Source organism: Amblyomma mixtum, chromosome 4, assembly GCF_055824585.1.
Source record: "Amblyomma mixtum isolate Tamu chromosome 4, ASM5582458v1, whole genome shotgun sequence".
NCBI classification, from domain to species: domain Eukaryota; kingdom Metazoa; phylum Arthropoda; class Arachnida; order Ixodida; family Ixodidae; genus Amblyomma; species Amblyomma mixtum.
Window position 1 is genome coordinate 28,722,453 of NC_143015.1, and position 27,964 is coordinate 28,750,416.

General features: G+C 45.7%; 1 protein-coding gene across 1 annotated transcript in view; it reads right to left on the reverse strand.

Annotated features, from left to right (window-relative positions):
• LOC149346030 (fatty acid synthase-like) overlaps positions 1-27,964 on the reverse strand; it is a 179,046-nt gene that overhangs the window by 135,713 nt on the left and 15,369 nt on the right. The window contains exons 2-4 of the mRNA XM_089541238.1: positions 18,330-18,656; positions 7,630-7,830; positions 6,991-7,113 (exon numbers count right to left, since the gene is read on the reverse strand). Coding sequence (XP_089397364.1) covers positions 6,991-7,113; positions 7,630-7,830; positions 18,330-18,656 — 651 coding nt within the window. The remainder of the gene's footprint in view (positions 1-6,990; positions 7,114-7,629; positions 7,831-18,329; positions 18,657-27,964) is intronic.

The following is a 27,964-nucleotide window of genomic DNA, read 5'->3' on the forward strand; positions in this document are numbered from 1 at the left end:
GATAACCACCGCTGGTTCTTAGTGGGTAACGGAGTGGATTCCAAGAGATAGCAAACGTAGCAGGAGACGGCAGAAAGTTAGGTGGGCGGATGAGTTTAAGAAGTTTGCGGGGATACAGTGGCGGCAACTGACAAAGGACAGGGTTAATTGGAGAGACATGGGAGAGGCCTTTGCCCTGCAGTGGGTGTAGTCAGGCTGATGATGATGATGATGATGATGAATGTTTGATCGACTGTACTAAAAGGGGTGCAAATTTGTTACGCGAACTGTTGCACTCGCTTGACTGTTACCGGTCACCCTTCAGAGCCCAGTACCAATTCGGCCATCCCTGAGGCAAGGCTGTCAACTCTATGTAACCGCTGCTCTTTGCCTCCAACCTAGAGCCACTTTGTTTGAGTGTGCTGCGAAACAGCAATGTCGGTGTTTTTGTTGTCTTTGGCAATGAAGTCAAAGTGCTTGCGTACGCTGATGATTTGGCGTTTTTCTGCATTGACAAACCCACTATTGACAAAAACTATAACCACTATTGAGCAGTTTGGCATTGTTTCTGGCGCTCAAATAAATAGCTCTAAAAGTTCGGGCCTGTGGTTCAGTTCATGGGGATCAATACTGACTCATGGTGAAATTGAATGGTCTCGTGTCCTCCCCCCTCCCCCTCCCCTAAATATTGGAGAGTTAGTTCTTCACGCATTCAAGTCTAGTGGGAATTACTAGAGGGAGCAGGTCCTCGCCCCTTAGAGCTATGCTTAGACTTTTGTTCCGCACCGCCTATCAATGTTTGGTCGAGCGCAGGCCCGCAACATGTTTCCGGCAACAATAAATTATTACATTTTGCAGGTACTTCATTGCGCCAGACACTACATACAAAACTTTCACCGAACATTTGCAACGCTCATACTGACCTCCAGTTTGGAGCCGATGCGACACGATAACGTATTCAGGCCTGTTTGTTCTGGAGGTCTCGGTTTGACTCGTCTGTACGTGAGACAGTTGCACGTTTCTTCCTTTTGCGTGTCAGCTCCCATCCAATTATCGGAGCATTCTTGCGACATAGTATGTGACCCTTCTTCCCAACTTAGTGGTCTCTTGTAATTTTTTCTAGCGGCCCATACTATTCGGTTTATGAAGGAAGTTGATTACTCAGTGCGGTTTCTGGCAGTTCGCTTTTCTTATGAGTGCTTATTCTCTGTTGCACGCAAAAATTTGTACAAAGAATTGATATCTATGCTATTTCCGTCTCCATTGTATCGCTGTCTCCACGGTTATTGCATTGGTAATGATGTGCTGAGACGAGTACGTAAAGTGCCTATTTCGCCTTGTACTAAAACGTTTTTCTTTAAACTTCATGGCGAAGTTTTACCTCTTAGAATGTGGCTTCACAAAAAAAATTCTGTTCTGTTTATTGTCGCCTATGTGACGAACCTTGAACCATCAAACACTGCTTTATTAGCTGCAAAAACGCGATATTATTTTGGGACATCCTACAAAAGACATTGAAGAAATACTTATTTTTTTAGAATTCTCACAGTGTGCTTTACCTAATGGCCACCCAACATGGCCACGAACCCTTTGACATTATTTTTCTGCTAGGAGTGCAAAGCCTGTGGAAAACGCTGATGTTGGTCCGGCATGCCGAGCTTGTACGTCTCCTCCAGCGCACATTTCGGCCCCTTGGTGCGTCAGCTGAAGACACTTAGTAAGAGAGTGACTATCAACCGGACTGATTCCCGTTATTGATGTCTGAGCTTTCCTTGTTACCGTTTCAGTTAAGTTGTTTCAAGACGCGTGTTTTATAGTTGCGTGGTGTTGCGTTTCACTTCACCTTGCTCGGCTCCGGGCTGATTACTGATTACTGATGACTGATTAGCGAAGCCAATCTTTTCGCGCTGTCCGCTTTTCAGTCGCGGCAATATTTGTTTTATTTATTTATATATTTATTTATTAAAGGTCAATGTCAAGGCTTGATCGCCCGGCTTTTGCGGCTTCGATCACGAAGTGGAGCTTTCGCTCTGACACACTTCTCTAGTGCTTACCCATCAGTTAACGTATTCAGACTCTTACTGAGACAATAGCGAGAGTGACTCGTCTGGGAGGCGCCGTCGCAGCACAGATTAGATTACCCTAAGTAAAAAAAAAAATTCACGGTGCACAAATTTGCACACAACCTGACTTACTGGCGATAAAATTAAAAACTGGCAGTGATTTAGCTGTGGTTAAACCGGCTAAATTGCGTTAACAATGGTGCGCGCGTTCTTCCGGCGATTCATCGGCGCGTTGCCTCCGCCTGGTAGCATTGCGGCTTTCCTGAGCAGTCAGGTGTTGAGATTCATCGGTAACCGATGACGTGCAACCACTCTCCGAGGTAGAACGTTGTCACCGAGCTGCATCCTTGGCACGACGCTTTGCAAGACGTTCTTCACGCCGTTCTGGCGTCTCTTGCCCACGTTGTCGCTTTGTCGCTTCTTCCTGTCGCTATCACTTCTCCTTAGAAGACTTCATAGCATTCACGCCAAGGCAAGCGCTCATTTATAGACGCTTTACAGCGCGGGAGCATGGGCGTCGCCATATTTGGTCACGTGACCACTACGCCACGCTGCTAAGGAGTCCGCAGAACGCCATCGCCCGTTCGCATATCTCAGTGGACACCTGAACTTCCTCCTAACAGGAAGGGAGGAAGATGGGAGTGAACGAAGACACCGTATTCACTAGACGCGCCTTTGTTCATTCCAAACCATCGAGCTTGCACGGCGGAGTGGTTAGCGTGCTCCTCTCTCACTCCGGGGACCCTGGTTCGATTCACCAACTCGACCAATTTCCAACTCGGTGTTATTTTTTATTTATATGGTCCTACTAGAAATTAGGCTAATTGCTTAACCGATATCATTCGAATGCCATCGATGCACTGCGTGCCAATGCTGCTAACGCCGGCTTCGAAGGCTAGAAGGGGCGGACCTCCTAGTGGCGCCATCTGTCGTAGACAGAGATGGATGGATGGATGGATGGATAGGAGCGCCCCCTTTAAAACGCGGTGGTGGCAATTGCCACCATGCTCAGCTTTTCTTTCTTTATTATTTTTGGTTTACTGTGTTGGCAATTCTGATTAAGATTCGCCATCATCTTTACCTACGGTTTCCTACAATTCTAACCTTATGCCACATCTGTGCTTTTCAGCCACCAATCCTCCAATCACTTTTTGCTAACTTTCACTGCAGATTTATTTACATGACCATTGTTATCTTTAAACTCTAGGGCCTCAGGAAGAATGACTGCGCCTGAATCGAAATCCGGGTGGATACTATCACATTTGATTATGAGGTGTTCAATTGTTTCCACAGATCTACCACACATTGCACGTGTGTCATCTTCGTTAAATTTCTTTTTGTAGCTGCGCGTTCTAAGACACACTGACCTAGCTTCAAAAAGTAGGACACTGCCTCTTGAGTTATCATAGAAAAATTCTTTCCTGATCTGCCTTTTCCAGTGTCGATATAGTTCTGCACTATGTTTCTTTTCCATTGAATTCCTCCAATTTTTAACTTTCGCGTTTTTAACCTGTCGTTTAATGCTCTTTCTTTCTCCGTCCTCATGACCGGCATACTTACTGGTTAGTTTTCTAGTTCTTTTCCGCCACTGTGAGTCAACGCTCTTTCTGTATAAATATTTAAATACCTTAGCTGCCCACCTGTTATCGTCCAATTTCCTCAGGCGTTCTTCAAATAGTATTTTACTCTTAGCTTCCCGTGCTTCGAACGATGCCCAGCCCGTATCCCCTTTTACTGCCTCGTTTGTGGTTTTGCCATGGGCGCCTAGTGCTAATCTTCCAACAGCTCTCTGATTTACGTCTAATCTCGACTGAACTTCTGCCCTTAAGCACAGAACCGCATTGCCGAAAGTAAGTCCCGGCAAACTGCTTGGCGCAGCCATCTGGCGGACCGCGGCTGAAGCATCGCTGTTCAAGGTCAACCGTGGCCACCGCCGGGAGCTACGCGACGGCTCGAAACCTGGCGCAGTATTGCTTACGCAATAAAAACCACTCTATCCTAATGTGGCACATTGAAAACCTGCGGATTGGCTTCATCTTTTCCCATTTTGCATTTAACACAAGCATTTGTCATATGCTCTATATAGAAAAATTGCATAAAACTCGCTCCTGCTGCTCAGCTTTCCTACCGATTAAGGCCTAGCACATTTATTTATTTATACATACTGCAGCGCAATTAACATCGGAAAGATTTTCAGATTTTTATATGAATTAAAAAAAAACTACCGCATGACCAGTTGTAAGCACGGACCATGATGAAAAGACGAAAACAGCAAACATAATATGTCACGTCTATAGTGAATGCTAATATGGTTGCAGCGAGAATTAACATGGCAAAACGAGGTGGCAAGAAATGTTAACACCATCTGAAGATGTTACACCCCGTTCATCGATATGCGTAGAAATGTTGTGCTTGCCAAATGAGCAAAAGGGACGGTCAAGCGCGTTTTCATTGTAACCTAAATCATTTTTAACAAAAAAGTTCGAATAACACGCGCAGTATCGGCGCCGTGTTCACTGCGCTTTCTGTACCATCTGAATACCCCCTCAGCGCTGTGCTTACTGCGATTAGCACTGCACCCCTAGAAACTCCTCATTGAAGCCTCTGTTTCCTTTAGCTCAACACAATAAAAGAAAGGGCGGAAAGCTGCTGCGTCCGGGTACAATGCCAACCAAGGTGTCAAGTAAAGTGCGCTGTCGCGCCGACGACGCTACGAAAGATTGTAACCAATATGGCGCTTGGCTACTTCCGGCAAACGCATGTGAACATGTGCAGTGTTAGAGCGGAAGCTTGGGCGAGTTGGCACGACATTTTCCTGAAAAACAGCGCGAAGTTGAAACTTGCACGGGCAGAAAACCCGTGCAACCAGCAACAGCTGCATCAAAGCTAGGTGGTGTGACATTTGATGCGAGAGGTCGTTGTGCAGGTTCAGAACTTCAGCGCATATGAACAAAAGGCCCTCAAAAAAGAACAAACACTTAGCGATCTCTAGCAACATCGGTTCGATAAATCAATGGAGGTGAATGCACGAATGAAACGTACAAGATTTCGACAAAGTCGTTTTACAATGGCAACGTCTGTTCTTTTATAAACATATCAATCATGGTTTATGGTTTATGGGGTTTAACGTTCCAAAGCGACTAAGGCTATGAGAGACGCCGTAGTGGAGGGCTCCGGGAATTTCGACCACCTGGGGTTCTTTAACGTGCACTGACATCGCACAGCACACGGGCCTCTCGAATTTCTCCTCGAAAGAAATTCAACCGCCGCGGCCGGGATCGAACCCGCGTCTTTCGGTCCGCAGCCGAGCACCATAACCACTGAGCCACCGCGGCGGGCAAACATATCTATCATTCGTGTTACAACAGAAGAGGTGTGCTTCACTATGGCAGTGCTATTTTTGCGCTTTTGTTTAGACTTCGCGACGCATACCACTTTTTAAATTGTCTTGATAAGGTACGGGTGCTGTCAAATGTAAATTGAAGCAACAGTAGCGAGAAAACTCACTTCATTGCCCTCATATTGTACAGCCTTGAATAAATAAATGCAACCTAATTGTGATTGCCTTAATTATACAGTGCAATGGGAAATCTCGGCCACTACGCTTTGGATTTAAACAAATTAATGCTTTTCCAACAGAATCCCCTTCCATTTACATTCGACAGCGAATTCGCATGACATTCTGGAAGTGCGATGGCCAGCGTGCTGTTAAATACGAGATGCGCAGATAACTTCAGAGCGCAGGTCTGTATTAAGGCGGAAGCCTTTAATGTCTCATCGTTGTAAGCAGCAGTTGTCGACAGAAAATGTCACGCTTTTCAACTGGTGGAAATGGTCGTGACGTCACAGTGCGCGAATTTCAAACGGGGCCAATTGTACTTTGGCTAGTAACCATGCAACCAATTGAAGGGATCGTATAGTGATGCTCCAAGTAAGTGGGACTGAGCTTAGTTAATTGCTTAATTACCCAATTAGCCTAATTAGCTTTACTAGTCAGGCTATATAAATAAATAAAATCGATTAAGAAATTGGTCGAGCTCAGGAATCGAACCCCGGTCTTCGGCGTGAGAGACGAGCATGCTATCCACTCCGCCATGCCAGCTCGATGGTCTGGAATGAACAAAGGCGCGTCTAGTGAATACGGTGTCTTCACTCACTCTCATCCTCCTCCATTCCCTTCCAGTGAGGTTTAGGTGTCCACCGACAAATGAGAGAGATGCATTTCCTTTCCTCAAAAACCAATTTACCGACGAGCAAGGTGTAGAACCGAACGGGCGATGGCGTTCTATGGACTCCTTGGCAGCGTTGCAAGACGCTGCCGCGTTCCACTCTTACGGGCGAAGCTTAACATCTTAACCACACATCAGTGACCACACTTTAGGTTAAAAAAGTGCCCCCCCTGAATTTTGTGAGACAGTTACTGCGTAATTTCCTTTCCTCAAATACAATTTTCATTTTCTTCATTACGGCTCCTCTTTATGTATCTTCTTTCACTCCCACTTCCTCCCTTCCTCTACGGTGCGGTTCAGGTGTCCACCGAGATGACAGAGAATTACTGCGCCGTTTCCTTTCCACAAAAAGCGTTGCGTTCAAAGGGCAAGGCATCGCGCCGAACGGGTGGTGGCGTTCCGTGGACTCCCTGGCAGCGCTACAACGCGCTGTCGCGTTCCACTCCTAAAGGCGAAGCTTAAGAGTCATTAAGCGTCATTAAGCTTAAGCAGTTAATTAGTATTCAGGCATTAAGCAGTAATTAACCATTAATTAGTGATTTGTCATCACTTAGTAATTAGTACTCAATTATATGTGACGCCACCAGTGCCAAAGAAACAGCGAAGGTGGTGCGGAAAACGCTTCCGCCTCTACCCACTTTAGACAGTCAAAGTGGCCCCTGAATTTTTTTACGTTTTGCCGAACCGGATCAACCAGACAGTTTCAGCGATACACCCACCTTCGCTCCTGTAGCCGTCCGAATAAACCTTGATGTGGGTGACCTTGGCGTAGATTCGAAGAGCCTCCGATGCCCGTTGAAGAAAAAACACCCCCACAGTTTCACTTCGGACGTAGCCGTTGCCTGAAAAAGCCAATGCTCAGTGATAATCTGCACTGTCTCCCACGTTTGCTGCAGAGCAGAATGAAGCATTGTTGGTTCGGGAGTCAGATTTAAAAATTGTTATTTTCCCTTTCCATACTTCTTTGCATGTTTGTCAATTCTGCAACATGGCGCAATAAGTATAGCCGGAATGATGGGGGCGAAAACGAATGTTTCCACATAACATTCCTTAGGAAATACTGTATCTGTCACCGGCCAGCGTCCCCCCCCCCCCTTTCTTTTCAACAAATTCTCTAGATTGAATGCGTATGGCTGCTGCCAAGAGATTTGTTGTCATTAGAAAAATCGCCGTCATTTTGGTCCCTCCTGCAGTTTTCGAGCGCAGAGCCCCAAAGAGGTACCTTCTAAATCACTACAGAGCTATGCTCGGCAGTATCGGTTCTTATAGAGCCTTTATATACCCTTATCGCCTGACGTTCGTAATCGTGATCATAACCACGCACCTACGATATCACCAGAACAATACGATTAACTCACTGCGGGAGTCGAAGGTCATGCAGGCTCCGTCGGGCGATAGTACTCCCAGGCGGAACAAGCCCAGCGACTTACTCGCGTTCTGGCACACCGAGCTACCGCCCACGATGGCCGCCTCGCACTGTCCGGAACGAAGCGCCAGGACGGCCTCGTTCAGGGCCGTCAGCGTCGACGAGCACACTGTGTCTATTGCCATGCTTTGTCCTTGAAGGAAGGTAGACGACCCCAATGAACGCTACGCCCAGTAAAGTGGTCTCTGTGACTGTTACCATAAATATTCGTGTGTTGTGTGTGGCTACTCTGCAATTCAGTATATAAATCGCATGATTAGCGCATTACGCATAATAAAAGTGCGCAATGTAAAGCACCAAACGAAAAAGCACAATCAACCTTTGGAATACATACATGCTCCTTATCATGGCACACGGATCAGGCGGAAGTGATAAGAATACCAAATGAAGAGGACAGCGAAAGAGAAGGCAAGCACTTCTAAGTGTATCCTACATCATAAAAAGTTGGTATTTGCTTCACTCTGTATGCGTGGCTTATTCAAAATCTGCAGGGATGGCATCGCCCTTGTATCTCGTCGTTTATTTAATGTTTTACAGAAAAAAATGAAGCAAGCCGCAACACAGTGCAGAAGAGCTTGCTGTCGGGAGAGTTGGATTTGAATGATATAAATGAAGTGGGCGCAAAACTTAGACAAGCACCGAGAACAAACACATACGACGACTGACAAGCGCTTGTCAGTCGTCGTATGTGTTTTTTTCTCGCTCCTTGTCTAAGTTTTGCGCCCACTTCATTTATATCAAGCTGGAACGAAGAGGCATACGAAGTGCATGTCTGCATCTGCTTTGCAGTTGCGTCTACCTGAATCTTCTAGTCTTCAGTACATGCTCGGCAGCAGGGTGAAGCACGCTTAAACACTATTTTCCTCATTCTAACGTTTTGCGGAAGCTGCCAAGCATTACACTGCAGCAGCAGATACTAGAGAGACTGACAGTTTCTTATACAATAACAGTGATTTAAGTAATAGTGGTGTGAGGCGGCAAGGCATGGAGCAGGGAATGGTGACAGCTAAAACATGATTTTAATGGCTGCTGGCCTAGCTGTAGCGCCCTGTCCCGCTCCACTGCCCGCTTCTTCATAGTCTTCTTGCTAACATTAGCCGTGGCTACCTAGCGATTGTCCCTATCGATTAGCTGAATTCTGAAGGATGAGTTCACGGTCAGCATTGTCAGAAAGTACGAGGGGGTACCTAAAAGAAACCGGACTAATTTTTTGAATCGGCACAGCTTCTGTGGTACCGCGTTTTGCCGCTAGGAGCGCATAGAACGAACATTCCAGAGTCAGTAAGCCGAGTGCCGTCGTCGAAGGAGGTCAGACTAGTTTAGGCAGAGTTTTAGAGTGACGACTGTTTTGTGTGAGTGTCGTTTTTGCAATGGCTGATTTTCGTGAACAGCGTGCGCCGGTGAAATTCTGATTTTTTCTCGGAAAAAGTGGAACGGAAACTCCTGAAATATTCAGAAAGACGTTCAAGGACGATGCTATGGGGACAACTCAAGTGTTCCTGAATTAAATCCTGAATCAAGCAACAGCCATGCCATTGGAAAACTTCAAATTCACCTCGCCTCAAGAAAGCTCGTCAGGTGAAACCAAACCTCAAAACAATGCTGATTTGTTTTTTCGACTTGAGAGGAGTCGTCCATTCAGAATTTGTTCCACAGGGTCAGACAGTTAACCAGGCTTTCTGTTTGGATGTTTTGAAAAGATTGGGCAACAGTGTTTGATGGAAGCGGCCTGATTTGTGGCAGACGGGTGACTGGTTTTTCCACCATGGCAATGCCCCTGCTCACACAGCCCTGTCTCTACGAGAAATTCGGACCAAAGATGGCATGACCTCTGTTCCTCAACCTTCATACTCACCCGACCTTGCCACGTGCTACTTTCTTTGTTTCGTAGAATGAAAAGACAGGTGAATGGAAAGCGTTTCGCTGATGTTGCTGAGGTGAAGAAAAAAACGACGGAGGGACTGTCAAGCATCACAAAAGATGAATTTAAAAAATGTTTTGAAAAATGGAATGAAAGATTCGACAAACGTATCATTGTAAGTGGAGAGTACTTTGAAGGATATTGAAGGTCTGTGCTGAAAATTTGAACAAATAAGTTCAAACAAAAATAAGTCCGGTTTCTTTTGGGTACCCCCTCGTATAGAAGGTTAAAAGCTAGCCACCACCATGAATGAGATGATCGGATAAACGGTTGCTCCAACAGCTTCAGGTCCAGTGGTCGATCGCCCAGAGCTTGGCGAGAGATAGCCAAGACTTATGAGACGCTGTTGTCTTGGATCTTGTCGTCGTCGTCTCGTCAGTAAACGTCGGGTCATAGTACGTCTGTTCCTGGTCGTTGTGTCTGGCGGATGGGGTGGGAAGAGGAAAGGGCAAAGCGGCTGTTTGGTTCAGCTCGAGTCAAGCTGGGGTCCAGCGGGGGGTGGAGTCCAGGTCTTCAGACAACCAAGGCGAGCAGAAGGCGTCGATGCTCCAGGGACCAGGATGATGATGTTTGCCATTTCACACCAAATGATACGGGGTCGCAAGCCAACGAACAGGGTGCTGGAAAATTTCAGCGCACACAGGACAGGGAAAAGAAGGGAAGAAAACACCACAGGCGCTGATTTTAATGATTTTAATGGCTGCGGGCCTAGCAGAATCGCTCCAACACACGCCACTGACCGCTTCCTCATCTTCTTCGTTACGATATCTCTTCCTTGTCCACCCAGATGCTTTAAAAAAGGGGGAGCAAAATCTAAGTGCGTAGAAAAATACGCGTTCATTTGGCATTCTGCTTGCAAGGATCAACTTAGGCCTACGGGAAAATCAGAAGCTTCTGTGGAAATAGTTTTTTTTATTACAATCAATGAACTGCACGAGAGATAAAAAATGTCTTGAAGCTAGGTGTGACACGAATAACCAAAATTCCAGAAAAACCACCGCACTATGTTTGTGCGCTGAAGTTGAAGTCATAAACTCTTTCGCATTCTTCCTGAGAACACCGCCCCCTCGTTCCGTCGAGATCGCGTGAGCACAGGCAACACATTCTTGTAAACATCCGCTAACCAAACTTCATGAACAAGGCTACTTTTATCAGTGCTGCTGCAGACCATGTAATCGCCCCAGTTTTTATTTTTGATATTCCTTGCTTATGACGACCATTGCCACAGCATCACCAACATCGTAAATTTTCTATACATCACTGTTGCAATAAGGAACTTTTCTAGAACAAATTAAAGCAGCACAAACATAGCTGTGACTGATGCGCATCCAATTCGTTACACAATGGAAGCTGCTGTTAGAGAATTTTAGTAGAGAGAGCTAGCGTATCAACACTGCTCACGTTCGAAACGCTCAGCAGAAAACGCGCCAGTGCTTCGGCTTCTCCGATCCACACACGGCTGAGCGGTGCTGCGAATCAGCTCATACAACGCTGCAGAAGATTCTTGGAACTTATTGTTACGCATTTGTGTCAGAAAGAGAACGTCAGCTGAGTTTTGGTACTTTATATGTGATAATGTCTTTAGGAAGGAACAATCTCTTTTGCTGTGCAAGTCATATAGTTCTCTTTCAAACAAAGCGCCGTGATCATTCTGTGTGTGCAAAGCCCAGCGGCCCGATCGGAGCGCATGGGGCACCCTACGGTGGGTGCACTTTCCACCTATATGCTTCTACCCGCCCATCCACCCTGACCCACCCTCCTTCACCGCACAGAGAGCTTCCATCTCTCGCCCACTGTTCCCTCAAACTCCATTCAGTTGTTCCATGCTTGCAATAGCGGAATGAAAAGCGTCAGAGAAATATGACTCAAAGGCACAAGGGCATAAGCGATCGATGTAAAAACAAAATTTGGAGACAATGCCGAACACATACTAGTCGCATGAAAAGTTATGATTGCATGTGCGTTTCTTACAACGCTAATTAGAAGCCGCATGGGGAATAAAATGCGTAGTGGGAAGGTAATTTGGCTGAGTGGCTTTAGGGAAAATGCATCGCCGGACCAGAGTATTCTTATTGGCCAATTGGCTGGAGGTAACTGACGTCATCAGACCGGGGATTTCCCACTCCGTGGGGACAAGGTGACGTCACTTCCGATGAAGGCATCAACAGCTGCTAACGCTACCGCATTGGCAACCCACGATGCAATTAAGTGTCCCCCTACTTTTTTTGTAAGTGGATGAAAAATTATGGTTTTTTTTTTCAAATAATGTAGACTTATTTTTTGTTGCACTTTCGCGGTTGCAGTCCTTACGCTGCTTTCGCTGATCTTAATTCCGGACCAGCAAGCGTCTCTCCGATAAGACTCATCGTTTACCAGGAGTGCAATATGCAGTGTAATATTTGGCCTGTTTTCGGGGGCGCGCGTTGTATTTATGTACGATTTGCGGACACAGCAGCAGTTACTGCCGTCTACTCGACACACCAGCAAATATTTTCGTCTGAAAAAAGCAATCATTCTCTTATAATCCCTGGCTTTACATGCGGTTATCACTTTCCGCTGCACTGTTTGTAATTACGTGCGTAGGCACCCATTTTTTTTAAAACATGCAATGCATAACAGCAATCCCCCCGCCACTGAACCACGAGTGCCAGGCCCCCTGCCGTCAGGCCCGTCTTCGAAGCCTCCAAAGGCAATACGACCAGGACACCACGGCCATGTATGCGAATGTGACTTCGTATGCACGGCCCCACAGATCTGCCTGCGCTGCTGGCAATCACCCCTGCACCCCCTATTTTGGAGCGTCCGTCACGGCCACGGACCCGGCGGCCGCACAAGACATCGCTATACGAATCACCATCAAAATGAGTTACGCACAACACCACAGCTCTCACATTTTCCCAAGCCGCCTGCACAGCCTACACGAGTAGTCGTGTCCCGCGCACGGCTGCCCACGTTATGTGCGGCCCTCTCCAACGAGATCACATCACCACCTGAGTACTAGGACATGGAGGCTTTGATGGTAATAATAGGGCTGACCGACGCCCTAGCTCGAGAATATAGCTAACCAGCAGGGCCCACCCCCTCTCGACCCATTTATCTACACGCCTAGAGACCCTCCACCTAAATCGGCGCTCTACCCTTCCCCAGCGACTTTCCCGGGCGGGCTCCGACCACCTACGACGCATCCAAACACACACTTCCCGCAACCAGCCGCCGCAGTGGCTCAGTGGCTACGGCGCTCGGCTGCTGACCTGAAGGACGCGGGTTCGATCCCGGCCGCGACAGCCGAATTTCGATGGAAGCGAAATTCTAGAGGCCCGTGTACTGTGCGATGTCAGTGGACGTTAAAGAAGCCCAGGTGGTCGAAATTTCCGGAGCCCTCCCCTATACGGCGTTCCTCATAGCCTGAGTCACTTTGGGACGTTAAACCCTAATAAATCAAACCAAACTTTCCGCAATCGCGACCATTTACTCTGCATTCACTCAACATTGTACGCAGATACATGTCCCTGGTTTTGGTAATAGTCCTACTTTCACACACATTACACGGTCATGCACAGCTAAATGAAACCACTTAGAGCCACTTCACGCGGCGCTGGAGCTGTAGAGTGTGACTCTGTCCAGCGGCACCCTGTGAGTATAGGAGGCGCTAGCTACCGTTGCCAAAGTGTCGGCGGGAGCTATTGGAGCCCTGGACTGAAGGCCACACCCACAATGCTCTCCGGTCTCCTATTTTCAATGAAAGTCTGCTATCTCTCTTTCTCCCTTTCGGAAGAATTAAATATCCTTCATACCGCAACCCTACAGTTTTTTTTTATTTAGAGAAAACAGTATACAACATTTACCAAGAAATGGTAATGACAGCAAGTCCTTCGACAAAACCTGCGAAAGTTGCAGAAGGGTTGAAATGCGGGCCAGTTGGTACATTGTAAACGAAAAAACCAGTCACACAAGACGACGGACAAGATGAGTGTACACACCACAACGACTGGTTGTGGTGTGTACACTCATCTTGTCCGTCGTCTTGTGTGACTGGTTTTTTCGTTTACTGCGAAAGTTTGCACGCGCATTATTGTCATTTAATTTTGAGTTTCTATTGTCACGTGCAACGTCGAAAAAAAAAAGAATGCGGTTGTCTGACGGTACCTGGCTTGCTTGCTCGACGAATTCTCGTGTTATGATATTGTCGCATCGAACGCTTGAGATGCTTTGTACAAAGCTTCAGATATCAGTAAAACTTGTCCCTCCGCTAATTGGTGTATTTCAGAGAATGAATTGAGGTCTGCCCAACACACACACACAAAAAAAAATAATTAGGAAGGCGCTTAAGCTTGGCTTAAGCGCTTAAGCTCCTTCTTTTGTCTTTTTAATTATTTTATTTGTGATTCCTCACCGATTACCAATCCACAATGACATTATCAATCACGGTCATGGATACAATCCCAATTACCGATCACCATAGCGAATACCAATAACAATTACCTATCACGAATCGCCAGCCACTATCTAGGTTACACTGGACGACATACTATGCCCCTCCATACTCATGCACGTACACACGTTTTGTTTCAATGCGATGATGCACCATAACACCGCCTTTTCAGTCCGCAATATTTCTGACGCTTACCTAGCATATATATATTTGTTTTGTTTTCTTTTTTAATTCAATAACATGAGTACACATCTTCAACCGATGTTAGTATGTCATACACACTATAGCGCGTTTACTAGGATCCCCTTTAACACGTTCACTAGTAGAGGTGGAATAGTTAATGAGTTTGCAAACCACTGCACCTACCTTTTTTCTGCCACTGCAAGCATGGTTGATGATGTTCATATCGCACGTTGGCTTCCTATGATTACTACGCTTTGTGAGGATGAGTGCGCGGCAATAACAGCCTTTAATTTTGCAGGAATTGGAAGATGCAATTCATTGATTGCCACTTTCGAAAACCCCGGTACCTGACGACCTCTCAGGGGAATGTTACAAGACATTTAAATTTGTTTAATCCTTTGTCGTCTTCTAAATTTTTGAGACCAGTACTGATCTAGAGTTTTCGCCGCCTTCGTTTACCAAAAGCCATATTGTCCGTATACCAAAAACTGTTGATAAGGAAGAACAACGATTTTTAAGGGCTACATATCGAGAACGCTTTCTAACGTTGATTATAAGATTTTCGCTAAATTACTCTCAAATCGGTTACAGCTTGCAATGTCTATTTTGATTGGACCTCAACAAACATGCGGCTTGAGGGGTAGATCAATACAGTCGAGTCGACATATCGCGCGCACGGTGTTGCAGCACTGCAGTGACGCTCATGAACAGTTAGCACTGCTGCAAACTGACCTTGCAAAGGCGTTCGATCGAGTGTGCGACTAATTTATTTTCCCCTTTGAAATAACGTTAATATTGCTTCAATTCCTTCTTCTGGGATACGCCTTTGTTGCCAAGATTGTTCCACGGGCTTGAATGTAAATGGCTGTCCCTCACAACCAATCTGCATTCAGTCATCTGTGAACCAAGGTTGCCCACTCTCCCCGAAATGGAGCCACTTTGTCTAAGTATTATAAACAGTGAAGCCTTCAGTGTTTTTCGTATTATAGATCACGAACTTAAGGTATGAGCTTATGCGGATGACCTCGCGTTTTTCTGCGCTGATATGCCAAGCACCTATGAGGTTATGCGTTCGTTTAACGGAGGACTTTGGTTCAATGCCGGGAGCTCAGATTAATCGTGCTAAGAGTTGCGGTCTCTGGTTTGGAATGTGGGGATCGACACTTGCTGAAAACGCTGGTATACAATGGACAGGTAGGCCACCCAAGCACCTTTGCGTCCCTCTGAGTGCCTATAAGCATAATGCACACTACTGGAAAGATCATGTGCCACCTCTTCAGCGCTATATTCAGACTTTTATCCCCCATGTTCTCTCGAATTTTGGCAGGGCGACAGCACGTAATCTGTTTCTCGCCGCTACAATTTATTACGTGTTCCAAATTATTCGTTGCGCAAGACTCGTTGCGCAAGACTCCAGCGTTGTCACAGGGTTTTAGCCAGTTTTGTGTGGGATTCGTCTTCGCAATCTCTGAGGTGCGATAAAATTTTCCAGCCGGTAAGTGCTGGTGCCCTTGTTTTAGTCCACCTTTATGTCCGGCACATAGTCTCGCGTTTCATGTTTTTCCGTGATACTACATACCCAATAGTGCGCGCACTCTTGCAACTTAATTTAGTTGATGTCTTACCGAACCTGATTATGTCTTGTAATGTTTCTGACTGACCGAGTTCTGGGAGTTCATGTATAAGGTGTATTTGGCTGTTCGTTTCCTGCTTGTTCGTTTCTCCCCTGAGTTGCTTTTTTCAGTGTCGAAGAAACGTGTACAAAGATTTAATCTGGATGCTCTCCCTTCCACCCATGTACCGTTCTATGTATTTTGGTTAACCCGGACATGAAGTACGCGAAAGAGTACATAAAATTCCCCTCTCGCCGTGTACGAAGACAATTTCCTATAAGATGCATAGCGGGACTTTGCCAGCTGAAACACAGAAAAAAAGGGCATTTTTGAGTCCAAGGTAAAATGCAGTCTTTTTTATGTTTAGAGCAACGGAAAGTTGGGCTAGTTGAATTGAACTAGAAGACAAGAAAGTGAAGCCATCTTCCGTCATATAAACCGAAGAGTCAGGGAGATAGTAGAGGCACTTTGCATTTGTAAGTCCGGCGGCACGTGCGTGAGCATTCCCTGTATCGCTCTATAAGAGAGCGAAATTGCAATATTAGATCGTCTTCTGTGAGCTTGCCTTTGTTTCTTTCTTCTGTATTCCTGTTTTCATATATATTCTTTTTCGCGTGAATAAACCTTCAGTTGAAAGACAACGCCCATCGTCTTCCCTCCTTTCTTGTCTTCATTGCTTAGCTCTCTGATGTATAGTTTTTGATGCTCCAGCACAGGATTGAGTATTGTTTCATAGACTGCAAAGATGCAATACACTTTTGGGATATCTTGCAGAGGACAATGAAAAAGAGGCTCCGCATTCTGTGCGGTACAACACTACACTGCCATTTGTTGGTGAACCTTTAAACATATTCTTTCTGAAAGAACTACACTGCCTCTGGAAAACTCGCATGATGTGCCGAAATTGTTCATCTCAAGGAATTGTATGCCCAGACCGAGTATGAACCAGTGTGGCAACTGGTCCTACGGCTGTGCTTTTCAATGCCTTCTTTCTAGTGCGTCGTTGCTTAGATGTCTCGTATTGTGATCTAGTGATGTGCCCTGTATCACGTCTTTTCTCGTGCTTGGTTGTTTATTTGCGTCGTATTATGCATTTTGTCGATATGCCATTGTTTTCTTCGTGGTTTGTACGTAGTTCAAGTGCATGAACCATTGCTTCACTGTAACAAATACTTCTTTGAAAAGTAGGAACCCTTCGCGGCCTACACATTGTTTGCCCCCATGACGCGCAGAGGGTCTAGGTTCGACCCTCAATGCCAGGCTGATTTGTTTTTTCATTTGGAATGTTAGGGATTATTTCCGGTTGACGCAGGACGGCGGCCGACGCCGGGCTTTCAGCAGAACGAGCTCTTTACGCTATCGCTGAGACCGAAAAGTGCAGAAGGCGCTCCTACCTGTGTGCTCTCCTGCTGATTGGCTGAAGCAGCGATAATTTTATTTCAAAATTTTGTAACGGCGGCTCTGCATGGCACATTAGCCAAATTCATGTCGTATTCGCAGCGGTCGGTGTCTTATGCACTCAGCGTTTTTTCTTCCCTTTCCATCTCGCTCCTTTCTCTCTTTACCCTCTCGTTGTCCGGCTTCTCCGTTTTTCTAACTGCGTGTGTTTCTCCGCCCGCAGGCCAGGTGCATAGCTGAGGGACCACGCGTGACACATTGTCGAACACTTGTCACACGCCATCCCCATACCCTTGCCCCTACTCCTCTACTCTTTCACATTACACCCCTAACCGCACACCCTTACGCATTGATACTAAATACTTCGGCTGCTCCCTGCATTTTCATCAATGAGGCTGCCGCTGAAACTCGCGTAACAACGTGAGTAACCGTCTAGTAAATTTTTGACGTAGCATCCATTTCATATCCATAATAAGGGCTACGAGAGGCAGAAGCACTGCATTAAGTAAAGAAACCGCGGTTTCCTTGAGTACAGTAAAGGCACTGCGTTTGTACAAAAACCTGTGACAGTTTGACAAACTACTTAATTGGCATTAGCTTTACACACAAAATATAATATGCATGACCGCAGAATTAAAGGGAAAGAAAAGCGAAAATATGCTGTTCAATTGACAACCATGGGTGACCGCTGGAAGTTGTGCGCAGGTTCCTCGATCAGTCGAAAGGGCAATCAAACGAACACAGTGCATTAGCAAATTTCTTTCAAGAATTCCTAAAAAAGAAACCAACTACCACAATTTTTGTTAAAGGAAAAAATGAGGACATAAAGAGCAAGACAAAATCATAGAACTCTACCATCGAATAGATTATCACGTGGCGCAAGTCAGGCAGGTCATTACCTGCCTGTATACAATTTACAGGTCGTGCTCACATATCAAGCCTAACCGCTTTCCTTGATGCCTGCGTAGACTTGTTACCCGTAAAAAATTTGAGAAAATGAACTAGGAGTGGTCAATCAAAAATTGACATTTCACGACACAGTGTTATCGAATGGAAGATGTTGTGAACATAAAATATTTTCATACCATGGAAGTCAAAGCAGCTAGCTATTCGATTGGCGAACATGGCTTGCGAGCTTCCGAGCATGCTGTATCCATCGATCTTGTCCACGTTGAAGCTGAAAGCCTCCCCCGATTCACAGTTGTAGGAACCAATGAAAACTCCCACCCTGCGGCCCCGCAGGGTTGCCGGATCATAGCCGGCGTCTACAATGGCTTCGTGCGATGTCTCTAGCAGGAGGCGCATCTGGGGGTCCATCGTATGTGCCTGCTTCGGGGGCACGCCAAAGAACTCCGCGTCAAACAGGGACAGATCCCGGATCTTTCCGATGCGCTCCGGTAGGCCCAAGTGGCCTGCAATCAATAGAGGCGCAGGCGGAGAGGGCATTTGCAACTGTATGCCATATTGGTCCCTTTCAATATTGACCGCGCAGTTCACCACTTATCGGTCGAGACAATAGCTACAGATTGAGACAGACAGAGAGACAGACGGCAGGTGGGCAGGTAGGTAGGCCCATATTTAACTTCCCGCTTGAGATCGAGTGCTCAGATGCATTCGTTGCCAGAGAGGCCAATCTCTTCAGGCAGGAGATATAATAATAGAACTGCGACTGCACCGAGAGTGACGCCATATGTTATGGAGAAAGCGCTTCATTAGGGTACTGTTCTTAGCCTAAGCCTACATCACCTGCCCAGGTTGTCCGAAAGTCCTGGTTTCTATCCTCACTCTCAGATCTTTTTGTCGTACTAGCCATACTGGCACAGCGGGAAAGACAGACAGAAGGGAAGGCGGGACAGCACGGCGCTATTACTAACAACTGAATTTTTATTCAGAAAGGACTGCCTTTATAGATCCGGAATAGCACAAACAAAAAGATATCTGCTCAAGATTAGAACTTGCCCCACACCCCTCAAGGAACACAACCAGGTGACGCTTGTTAGAAGCACACTCAAACATTCATTCTCGTGTCGGAAACACCGTCTGAAAGAACGCAATCTCATTTTTGTGAAGGTTAATCGAAGGTTTTGCCACGCAGTTGTCCCCTTCTTCTCGAATATAGAAGGTTTCAACCACTTCGCGTGATAGTTCATTTCGATTGCCGTATAATAAGCGCGGGTCTTTAAGGTCTGAAAGACAGCCACTACAACTCTGACAGTGCAGAACAATATTGTAACTGGGCGGTTTCCCCAGTGAATCACGGTGTTCAATCAAGCGCGTATTCACACAACGCCCCGTCTGCCCAATGTATGTCTTACCACAGGACAGGGGTATACATTACACTACGCCCGCCCTACATGGCAACAAAGATTTCAAAACGTCATAAAGCCTTCTCTGGAAGCAGTATGCCAGTCCCGAGGAGCATACCATTATATTATACTCTTTGCAATCTGTACCCCATGTCACGAGGCTACCGTAATAAACCATCCAAAATCCGAACTTTTTTATAAGGTGCTGCGTTTATTAGAGTCCTGCAGAAGAAAGAACTTGAAACCGTTTTCAGAAGTGTCAGGCAAAGCTGCAACAGAAGATGTTCTATGGTATAGGGGCCGGAGTGCTGGTATGCAGTTTCTGACACTGGGGACCGCTGACAGGGTGATGTTTATTTTTTTTATTTTATCCGGCTTACAGTTCCTAAGCTGTTCTGAATATGAGAGATGCCGTTTTGGATGGCTTCGGATAATTTCGACCACTGTGTACTGACACCGCACAGCATACGGTGGGCCTCTAGCATTTCGCGTCCATCGAAATGCCACGGCCGCGGTTGGGATCGATCCCTCGTCTTTCGGGAGAGCAGCCAAGCGCCATAACCACTGAGCCACAGCAGCGGTAGATTGATGTTTATCACATCAGGCGCATTTGCGGTGGAAAAGCAGTACGCGCGTTTGTGTCTGTTTTGTTGTCGCGACAAAAACATTATACTGAGTTTCCCTTCAAATGCATATATGACAGTGTGATCAGGAAACATCTAGTGTCCAGATAAATGGGCGGGGGAAGAAGACTAGTGCAAGTAATTAAGAAAAGATTACAGCCAACGTTTTTTTATGAAAGTAGCCTGTTGTTGTGGTACATGTTGCAGGACAGGAGCATTCTTCAACAGGTGGCTATTATTGCCAGCCACATGATTTACTCAGCATAGACTAGGTTTTGTGCTTGATTAGGGCTGAGTTTCACGGGTTTTTCAGATTTGCCGACTGGCTGTCTAAATGAACCGTTTCGTAGCAGGCGAGCACTTCACTCCCGTGGTGTCAAACCCGTGTAGCTTTGTAAAACATGCAGAGGCTTGTCCAGGTTATGCATTGCAAGCCCCTTTTATAGTCGGATACAACTCAAGAAGGAAGCGTCTAATGACATTGAAATTAGTCCCTCCATCCAATGGCATCAGCCGGTTGTCTCGCTAGATCGATTGTTCCCCTCGCCCCCTTGTTCGGTCCCCTTGGACCTCCTAGCGTTAAATCGCAGGGGGTGGCAGATGAAATGGAAGTAACCAAGGCTTATTCAGATTAAGCGCGGCGTCATGAAAATCGCATGAGGCAGTTGGCCGGAGGATGCCCTTTGAGGGCGACATCTGCTTCGTTCTTGAGTTGTATCCGATTAGCATTTCCTTTCGTTGCATCTTTATTATTGCAGTGACCGGGATCGATGTTAGAAATGACACCCTACCAGCTGTTTCGCTTGCAAGCTCAATTCTATGAGCTGGGACTATCAAAATGAACAAGGAAACTAAAGGAAATCGCAAAAGATTAACAAACAAAACAGTGCTTCTTTAATCACGCATCACTACTACCAGTCGGCATCAGCAGAACTCTCATTATCATTTGTCTTACTACTGGCTCTGCGAGCCAAAGTCCTCTCCCACATCATTATAATTATTTATTTATTGAAAATACCTACAGCGCCCATGAGGCATTATTGTAGGGGGGATATTACTATATACAATAACACATGCAAAGAAGATATTGGAAAACATGTCAGCAAGGATAACACAACATATTAAAAGAAGACTAAATGAGTTTACAAGTAGTATGAGTGATGGCACAGCGCTGGTAAACGCACGAGACCTGGAAAAAAATACATCAGATTATCGCTTCAACAGCACTTTCGAAATCAGGTGCACATACCACATCATTCGGAAGCTTATTCCAGTCCAGGATTGTGTTAGGGAAAAACGAATACCTTTAATACATTATTGCGGCATTGATAGCTATTATTCTTTTTCGTGTTATCGAGTCTCTCCGAAATGTAATATGGCTGCTTTAGATAAGTGTTTTTATTAATACCGGTACAATCATTGTAAATACTGTGCAACAACTTCAGCCTGCAGATTTTTCTTCGGGTTGCTAAAGTCTTCCAACCAATACTGTCGCGAAGTTCGGAGCTCTTTATATGAAAATTAAAATTTCCAGTCACAAACCTTGCAGTGCGTTTCTGCACCCTTTCTAACATGTCAATGAGTGTACCTGTGAAAGGGTCCCATGCTACACATGCATATTCTAATACTGGCCTGACATTTGTTAATTATAGTCTTTCTTTTAGTACCTGGGGAGAGCTTTCGAAATTCCGTTGGAAAAATACAAAAGACGAGAAGCTTTGGCAAGTTATCATGTCAACGTGGGCTGTCCAGTCGAGGGATGCTGTGAGTATAACACTAAGATATTTAACCTTATCAGTAGTTTGGATAGTGTCATGGTTTAAAAGGTACGGTCCAAGAATTTTTTTTGTTTGTAAATTGCACATGGAAACACTTAGATACATTCAATTCCATGCCCCACTTCAAGCACCACTCGGAAACTCTGTCAAGGTCAGCCTGTAATACACAAATATCATCAAGGCACGTGACAGGGGAATACAAAACGCAATCGTCAGCATACAGTCTGACAGTGGATCTGAGGCCGACAGGTATGTCATTGATGAATATGAGGAACAGTAATGGTCCGAGCACCGAACCCTGTGGCACGCCAGATAAACATCCACAGGCGAGGATTATGCACCATTGATTACCACCTGCTGCTGGCGTGTCCTTAATAATCTTTTAGCCAACCGAACAGATAGTCAGGGAGACCAAGGCATGACATTTTTTTTAGAAGAAGGTGGTGCGGCACAACGTCAAAGGCCTTCTTAAAATCTAGAAAAATAGCCTCTATCTGAAAACAGTCGTTTAGCCCGGATACAATGTCATGAATGAACTCAGTTAGCTGCGTTGCACATGAGAGCCCTGATCGAAAGCCATGCTGCGGTGATGTGAAAAAACTGTTGTCTTGAAGGTGTTTTACAAGTCCAGAATAGATTATGTCTCCAGGGTTTTGCAACAAACAGATGTCAAAGATATGGGGCGGTAATTGGAAACCTGGCTGCGATCACCCTTTTTCTGCCCTTACAAAAATGACTTTTGAGCTTCAGTTGACGCCTTGTTGAGCTCCTGTTGAATCAACTGGAAACCAACATGAACTCAATGTATGTTGAGCCTACCCAACACCTGCTACACGGAATTTTTGTTGAGCGTAGTCAAGAGATTTACTGTTGAGCAATTTCTGTTGGATTTAAGTTGAATCATCTCAAGGCAGCCGTTTCTAAGCCTAACTAAATGAAATCATTTCGACATCCATCGTGTAAACAGAACCTGATCACATTACACATATTAAGAACGCATGCAGCACCCGCTAAAACTCTCATAAACCGCTCAAAGTCATTTTCTTGCATAGAAAAAGTGCACTATGCTCATTCAGGCATACCTACTTTGGAGGATTCGTATGTGCTCTCATAAAAAAGGGCGCTTAATTAATGATTTCATTAAGTTGTTTGCGAATAAATCAAGGTCGTCAAATAATAGACCGTTGCATATGAACTTCATTACTTCTACTACACATAAAATAAATAAATATTAAGAGTAATAACTGACATAACTTTGCTGATCGGCAGGCCATAACCTGCGCAGGTCCGGACACCCCTGAGTAGGACTATATAAGGGCGAAGCCGAGGTTGCACTAAAGATCAAGATGAACTCTGTCAGTTCTTTCTATAGCCTTGTGTGCAGTACTGTCCCATGCTCTTTATCTGATGGATGTGTAGGATGTGTATGTATATGTATGGATGTGTATGTATATATATATTTATATACATACGTGTTTGTGCGTATGTGTGGAGCGTTACGTCACAGGGGCTGATGGCTTCACGTTAACGAGAAATCGCAGCAATATGAATATACCGCCGAAAATTGCATTGGTAGTCGGTCCATCTGGTGCAATACGAATGCATTCCCAGGATTTTTTGCTTTTTTACCCCAGCCAAGATTCAGAATGGCGTGTTGATTCACTCCCGTAATTCCAACATGAATTCAACATGAACGCAAAGCAGAAATTTCATTGAGAATGCTCAACTCTAGCACAGTGACCACTTTTCCAATGAGTTTCAACTCGGCCTGAACAATTCACCAACACTAGCCCATCCTGGTCACAACAAAAATTCAACATGGCGTGTTGAGTCTGCTCATGAGAACTTCAACACTGTCTCAAGAAGCATTTTTGTAAGGGTGAACTGGTGTAACATTGGCTATTTTCCAGTCTATAGGTAGTTTCGCGGTCTGTAGTGACTTGTTGAATAAAGAAACCAAAAGTGTCTCTTGCGGCAGCTGCGGCCATCTTGTCACGCCAGCTTCCTAATCTCATCCGCCTGCTCCATTTTCTGCCGCCCCCTTTAACGCTTGCCTTGTCTTGGAATCTACTACGCTACCCTTAACGGCCACCGGTTATCTTGCTTTTGCATTACATGCCCAGTGCACGTGTCACAAAATTTGTCCCACATTCTGAACGCCGGCGCGGCGGGGAAGCCATATCGCCAGCGCGCCGTAGAAAATTGTACAACAGTGGAAGGTAGAACCCCGGATAGCGCCCAACCTAAGTGTGTGTTACCACTTCGCTCGCCGGCGCGGCGCCAAAGGAAACATGTCCGCGCGTGCGCCGTCGAACAATCGAGAAGGTTGGAACACCTTTTTCAGGTTCGTTGGTTGGTAGGTCGCAGTCGGGGGTGGGGGGGGGGGAGGGGTGCTGGAAGGGAGAGAGAATAAGGCGAATGCAAAGCCCTATAACTGTCTCCTTAAGTTATTATTATTAGTTGGTCATACTGTTAACCCTCAAATGAGGGTCGTTACAGGGAGGGAACAAAAACAAATACATAAATGAGCAATCATGAGTCAGAGTTCAAAATTTGTGCACCATTTCTCAAAAATATATCAACACCTAGCTCAAATTGTTGCACGTTCATACTCTCCACAACATCACTTGGCAATTCGTTCCACATTTCAATTACATCAGGGAAGAAAGAATACCGGTACACATCCGTACGTGTGTTAATCAGTAGTTATCAGTAGTTGGATAGTGACCACCGCAACGGGGCTGCGCAAGGGAGAGGGCTTAAAGAGAAATGTGACAGGAGGAGGGACGAGAGTGGGAGGGAGGGGGGAATGGCATAAGTAAGTGACGCGCCCGCAGGATTACATGCGAGGCCGAAGGTTTGTACTGGCTCGGTATTGTAACAAAAGTTTGTGCGCACTGGTTTGTTTAGCAGAAGCGGACTTGGGAGACCGAGTATCACTCTGGGATGGCGAAGGGAGCCCTAGTTTGCGATTCTGGCAGCAGCAGCGGACACGCACACAGCATATCAAGATATTGTCTTCAATTTTTCAGCATTTCATCGACCTACTGCCCCGTGTCATCGTCAGAGGATAACCGAGGTGGGCGTGTCTGGCACCCACAGTGAGCGCCACCTGGACTATCGCTTACCTGCAGCCGTGCGAAACACGTACCTTCACATTCTGGCAGCAGCACCGGACACGCACACAGCATATCAAGATATTGTCTTCAAATGTTTCAGGACTAACTTTGTCGGGTGCTTTCGCCGAGCTCCTCAGCGCGAAAATGGACAGTGCAAAGGATGCCCTACAAGATTTCAGGGCTCTCGGGGATAAGCCTCCAGGGAGCATTAAGGAAGTAGCGAAGATCCTTACCGAACTTCTAACTAAACTTGATGTATTTGCATCCGACTTTGGCAGCAGCGGCGGAGAGGGGCGGACGTCGAATAATCCGTTCTTCGCTGTGTTTTACAGTCGCAGATGCTGCAGTGTTTCCGCGGTGCATCGGACAAGAATCTCACCGTGGCCTGTTTTCCTTGGCAAGATTGAACTGCAACACCATTTTCAAGCATCGTTTCCATATCAGCAAGACGGAGCCAATCAACGGGAGCCGACGGCTGTGACGAAAGCTGCGGAATCTTTTGCAACGGGGGGCGTACTTCGCCAGGCACTTTGGCAGCAGCGGCGGAGAGGGGCGGACGTCGAATAATCCGTTCTTCGCTGTGTTTTACAGTCGCAGATGCTGCAGTGTTTCCGCGGTGCATCGGACAAGAATCTCACCGTGGCCTGTTTTCCTTGGCAAGATTGAACTGCAACACCATTTTCAAGCATCGTTTCCATATCAGCAAGACGGAGCCAATCAACGGGAGCCGACGGCTGTGACGAAAGCTGCGGAATCTTTTGCAACGGGGGGCGTACTTCGCCAGGCACTTTGGCAGCAGCGGCGGAGAGGGGCGGACGTCGAATAATCCGTTCTTCGCTGTGTTTTACAGGTTGGTCAAACCTTTTTATATTAAGTTCGTGCATGTTGCTTGGCTATCTGCCGCTGCTGCCAACTTGCTAGTCGATATTGGTCACCATGACTCGGTGTTGCAAATGTCGCGAAAAGTTAAAGAATGACGATAATGCCATTACATGCAGTGAGTGTGAATTTTGTTTTCATGGCGCGATATGTTCAGGCATGAGTGAAACAACATTTGCTTCAAAACGAGGGTCGACTAAGAAGGCTTGGAAGTGTGAAGCGTGTAAACGTTCGACTGGAGGCAAGGGTGACGCCTCAAACGGTGACTCGAATACGGATGCCGACCTGAAAGTCCTTATTGTAGAAATGAACAGGAAACTGACTTCCCTTCTCCCTCTTACCGAAAAGCTAGATGCAGTAGAGAGCTCAATCCAGATGCTGCATGAAGAGTTTGCCACTATTAAAGAGCGTCTTGATACGCAGGATAAGGAAATCAAAGAAATTAAAGGCAGAATTGGCAAGCTCGAGAGAGACGCTGGCTCAAAAGATATAACTCAGTTACAACTCAGTGTCCATGACTTAGAATGGCGCAGCAGGCGCTTGAACATTGAGATTCATGGCATTCCTGAGGCGGAAGGAGAGGACCTCTTGTCAAAAGTCAACGAAGTGGCGGACAAGATTGGCATGAATCATCTCACTGAGGCGGACACCCTCGCGCTTCATAGGATGTCGGCGAAACCAGGGAAGACAAAAGGTGTGATTGCCCGTTTTGTAAGGCAGGATCTTCGAGACGCTTGGCTGCAGAAAAGGGTGGTTCTTAAGGAAAAAGGCGACTCAGTGTACATCACAGAAAACATGACCAACTATTCGAGAGTGTTGTTGCAAGCCACAAAAGAGTGGGCTAAACAGTCTGGCTTTGCATATGTGTGGCATGTCAATGGGAAAATTTTGGTGCGTAGAAAGAGTGGCGATGGCGCTAAGGTTATCAAGAGCGTAAGTGACCTCTCCACACTTGGTAGCTAAATGCCTTTTCGTGTAGACGGAAACCCGTGATCCTTATCTTGAAATGGCGCACCTAGGGCATGTTACCTTAGAAGAACTCTTAAGAGAGCTTGGTGGCCAGACACATGGTTATCTTCGTTGCTTTCACTTAAATGCACAGTCTGTATTCAACAAGGTTGCTGAACTAGAATCCTTGTTAAAAAAGCTTGAGAATTGTTTTGATGTTCTGATAACAGAAACATGGCAAACAAGCAGTTCTGACACTTTTGATCTTCCTAATATGACAACTTTTTCTGTTAATAGAACCACTCGTCGCGGTGGTGGTGTGTCTGCGCTAGTAAGCTCTCTCTTACAACCTGCCTTGCTTTCAGAATTTTCTTGTGTCACAGATAATTTTGAGATTATTTGTCTGCAAATCAAAGACGTTGTAATTGCAACTTGTTATCGCCCTCCGGATGGCTCTCTCCTTGAATTTTTTGTTTTTTTAGATAATCTATTGTCATTTGTTAACCAAAGCAGATACAATGTGATACTTGCCGGTGATTTTAATGTTGATATGAGTAGCAATTGTACGAAGAAAACAGATTTTGAAAATGTATTGCTATCTAATGGTTGTATAAACCATATTGTTTCTCCCACACGTCTAACGTCGTCCACGCAAACAATTCTAGATTTAGTAATAACAAATTATGATGCTAACCTGGTCAGTTCCGGTGTTCTCACTTACCCTATTAGTGATCACCTGCCTGTGTTTTGTAGCATAAAATTTAGTACTCGGGGAAACTTCCACCATAAAGTGTCTAATCTTTTTCAGCCTGTTACACCTACCCTCTTAGAAGCTTTTTATCATGAGTTGGAAACAGTTTGCTGGGACAACATCCTTCAGGAGACAAATGCGAACGTAGCTTATGACGCCTTTTTGAGTTTGTTTCTTTCGGTATACCAACGTCACTTCGTATTCAAACGCCACACGGGTAATAAGAGATGTCGAAAACCGTGGGTGACAAAGTACCTATTGAAGAAGATTGAAAAGAAAGAACGCCTGTTTAAAACATTTATGCGAACTCGTACAG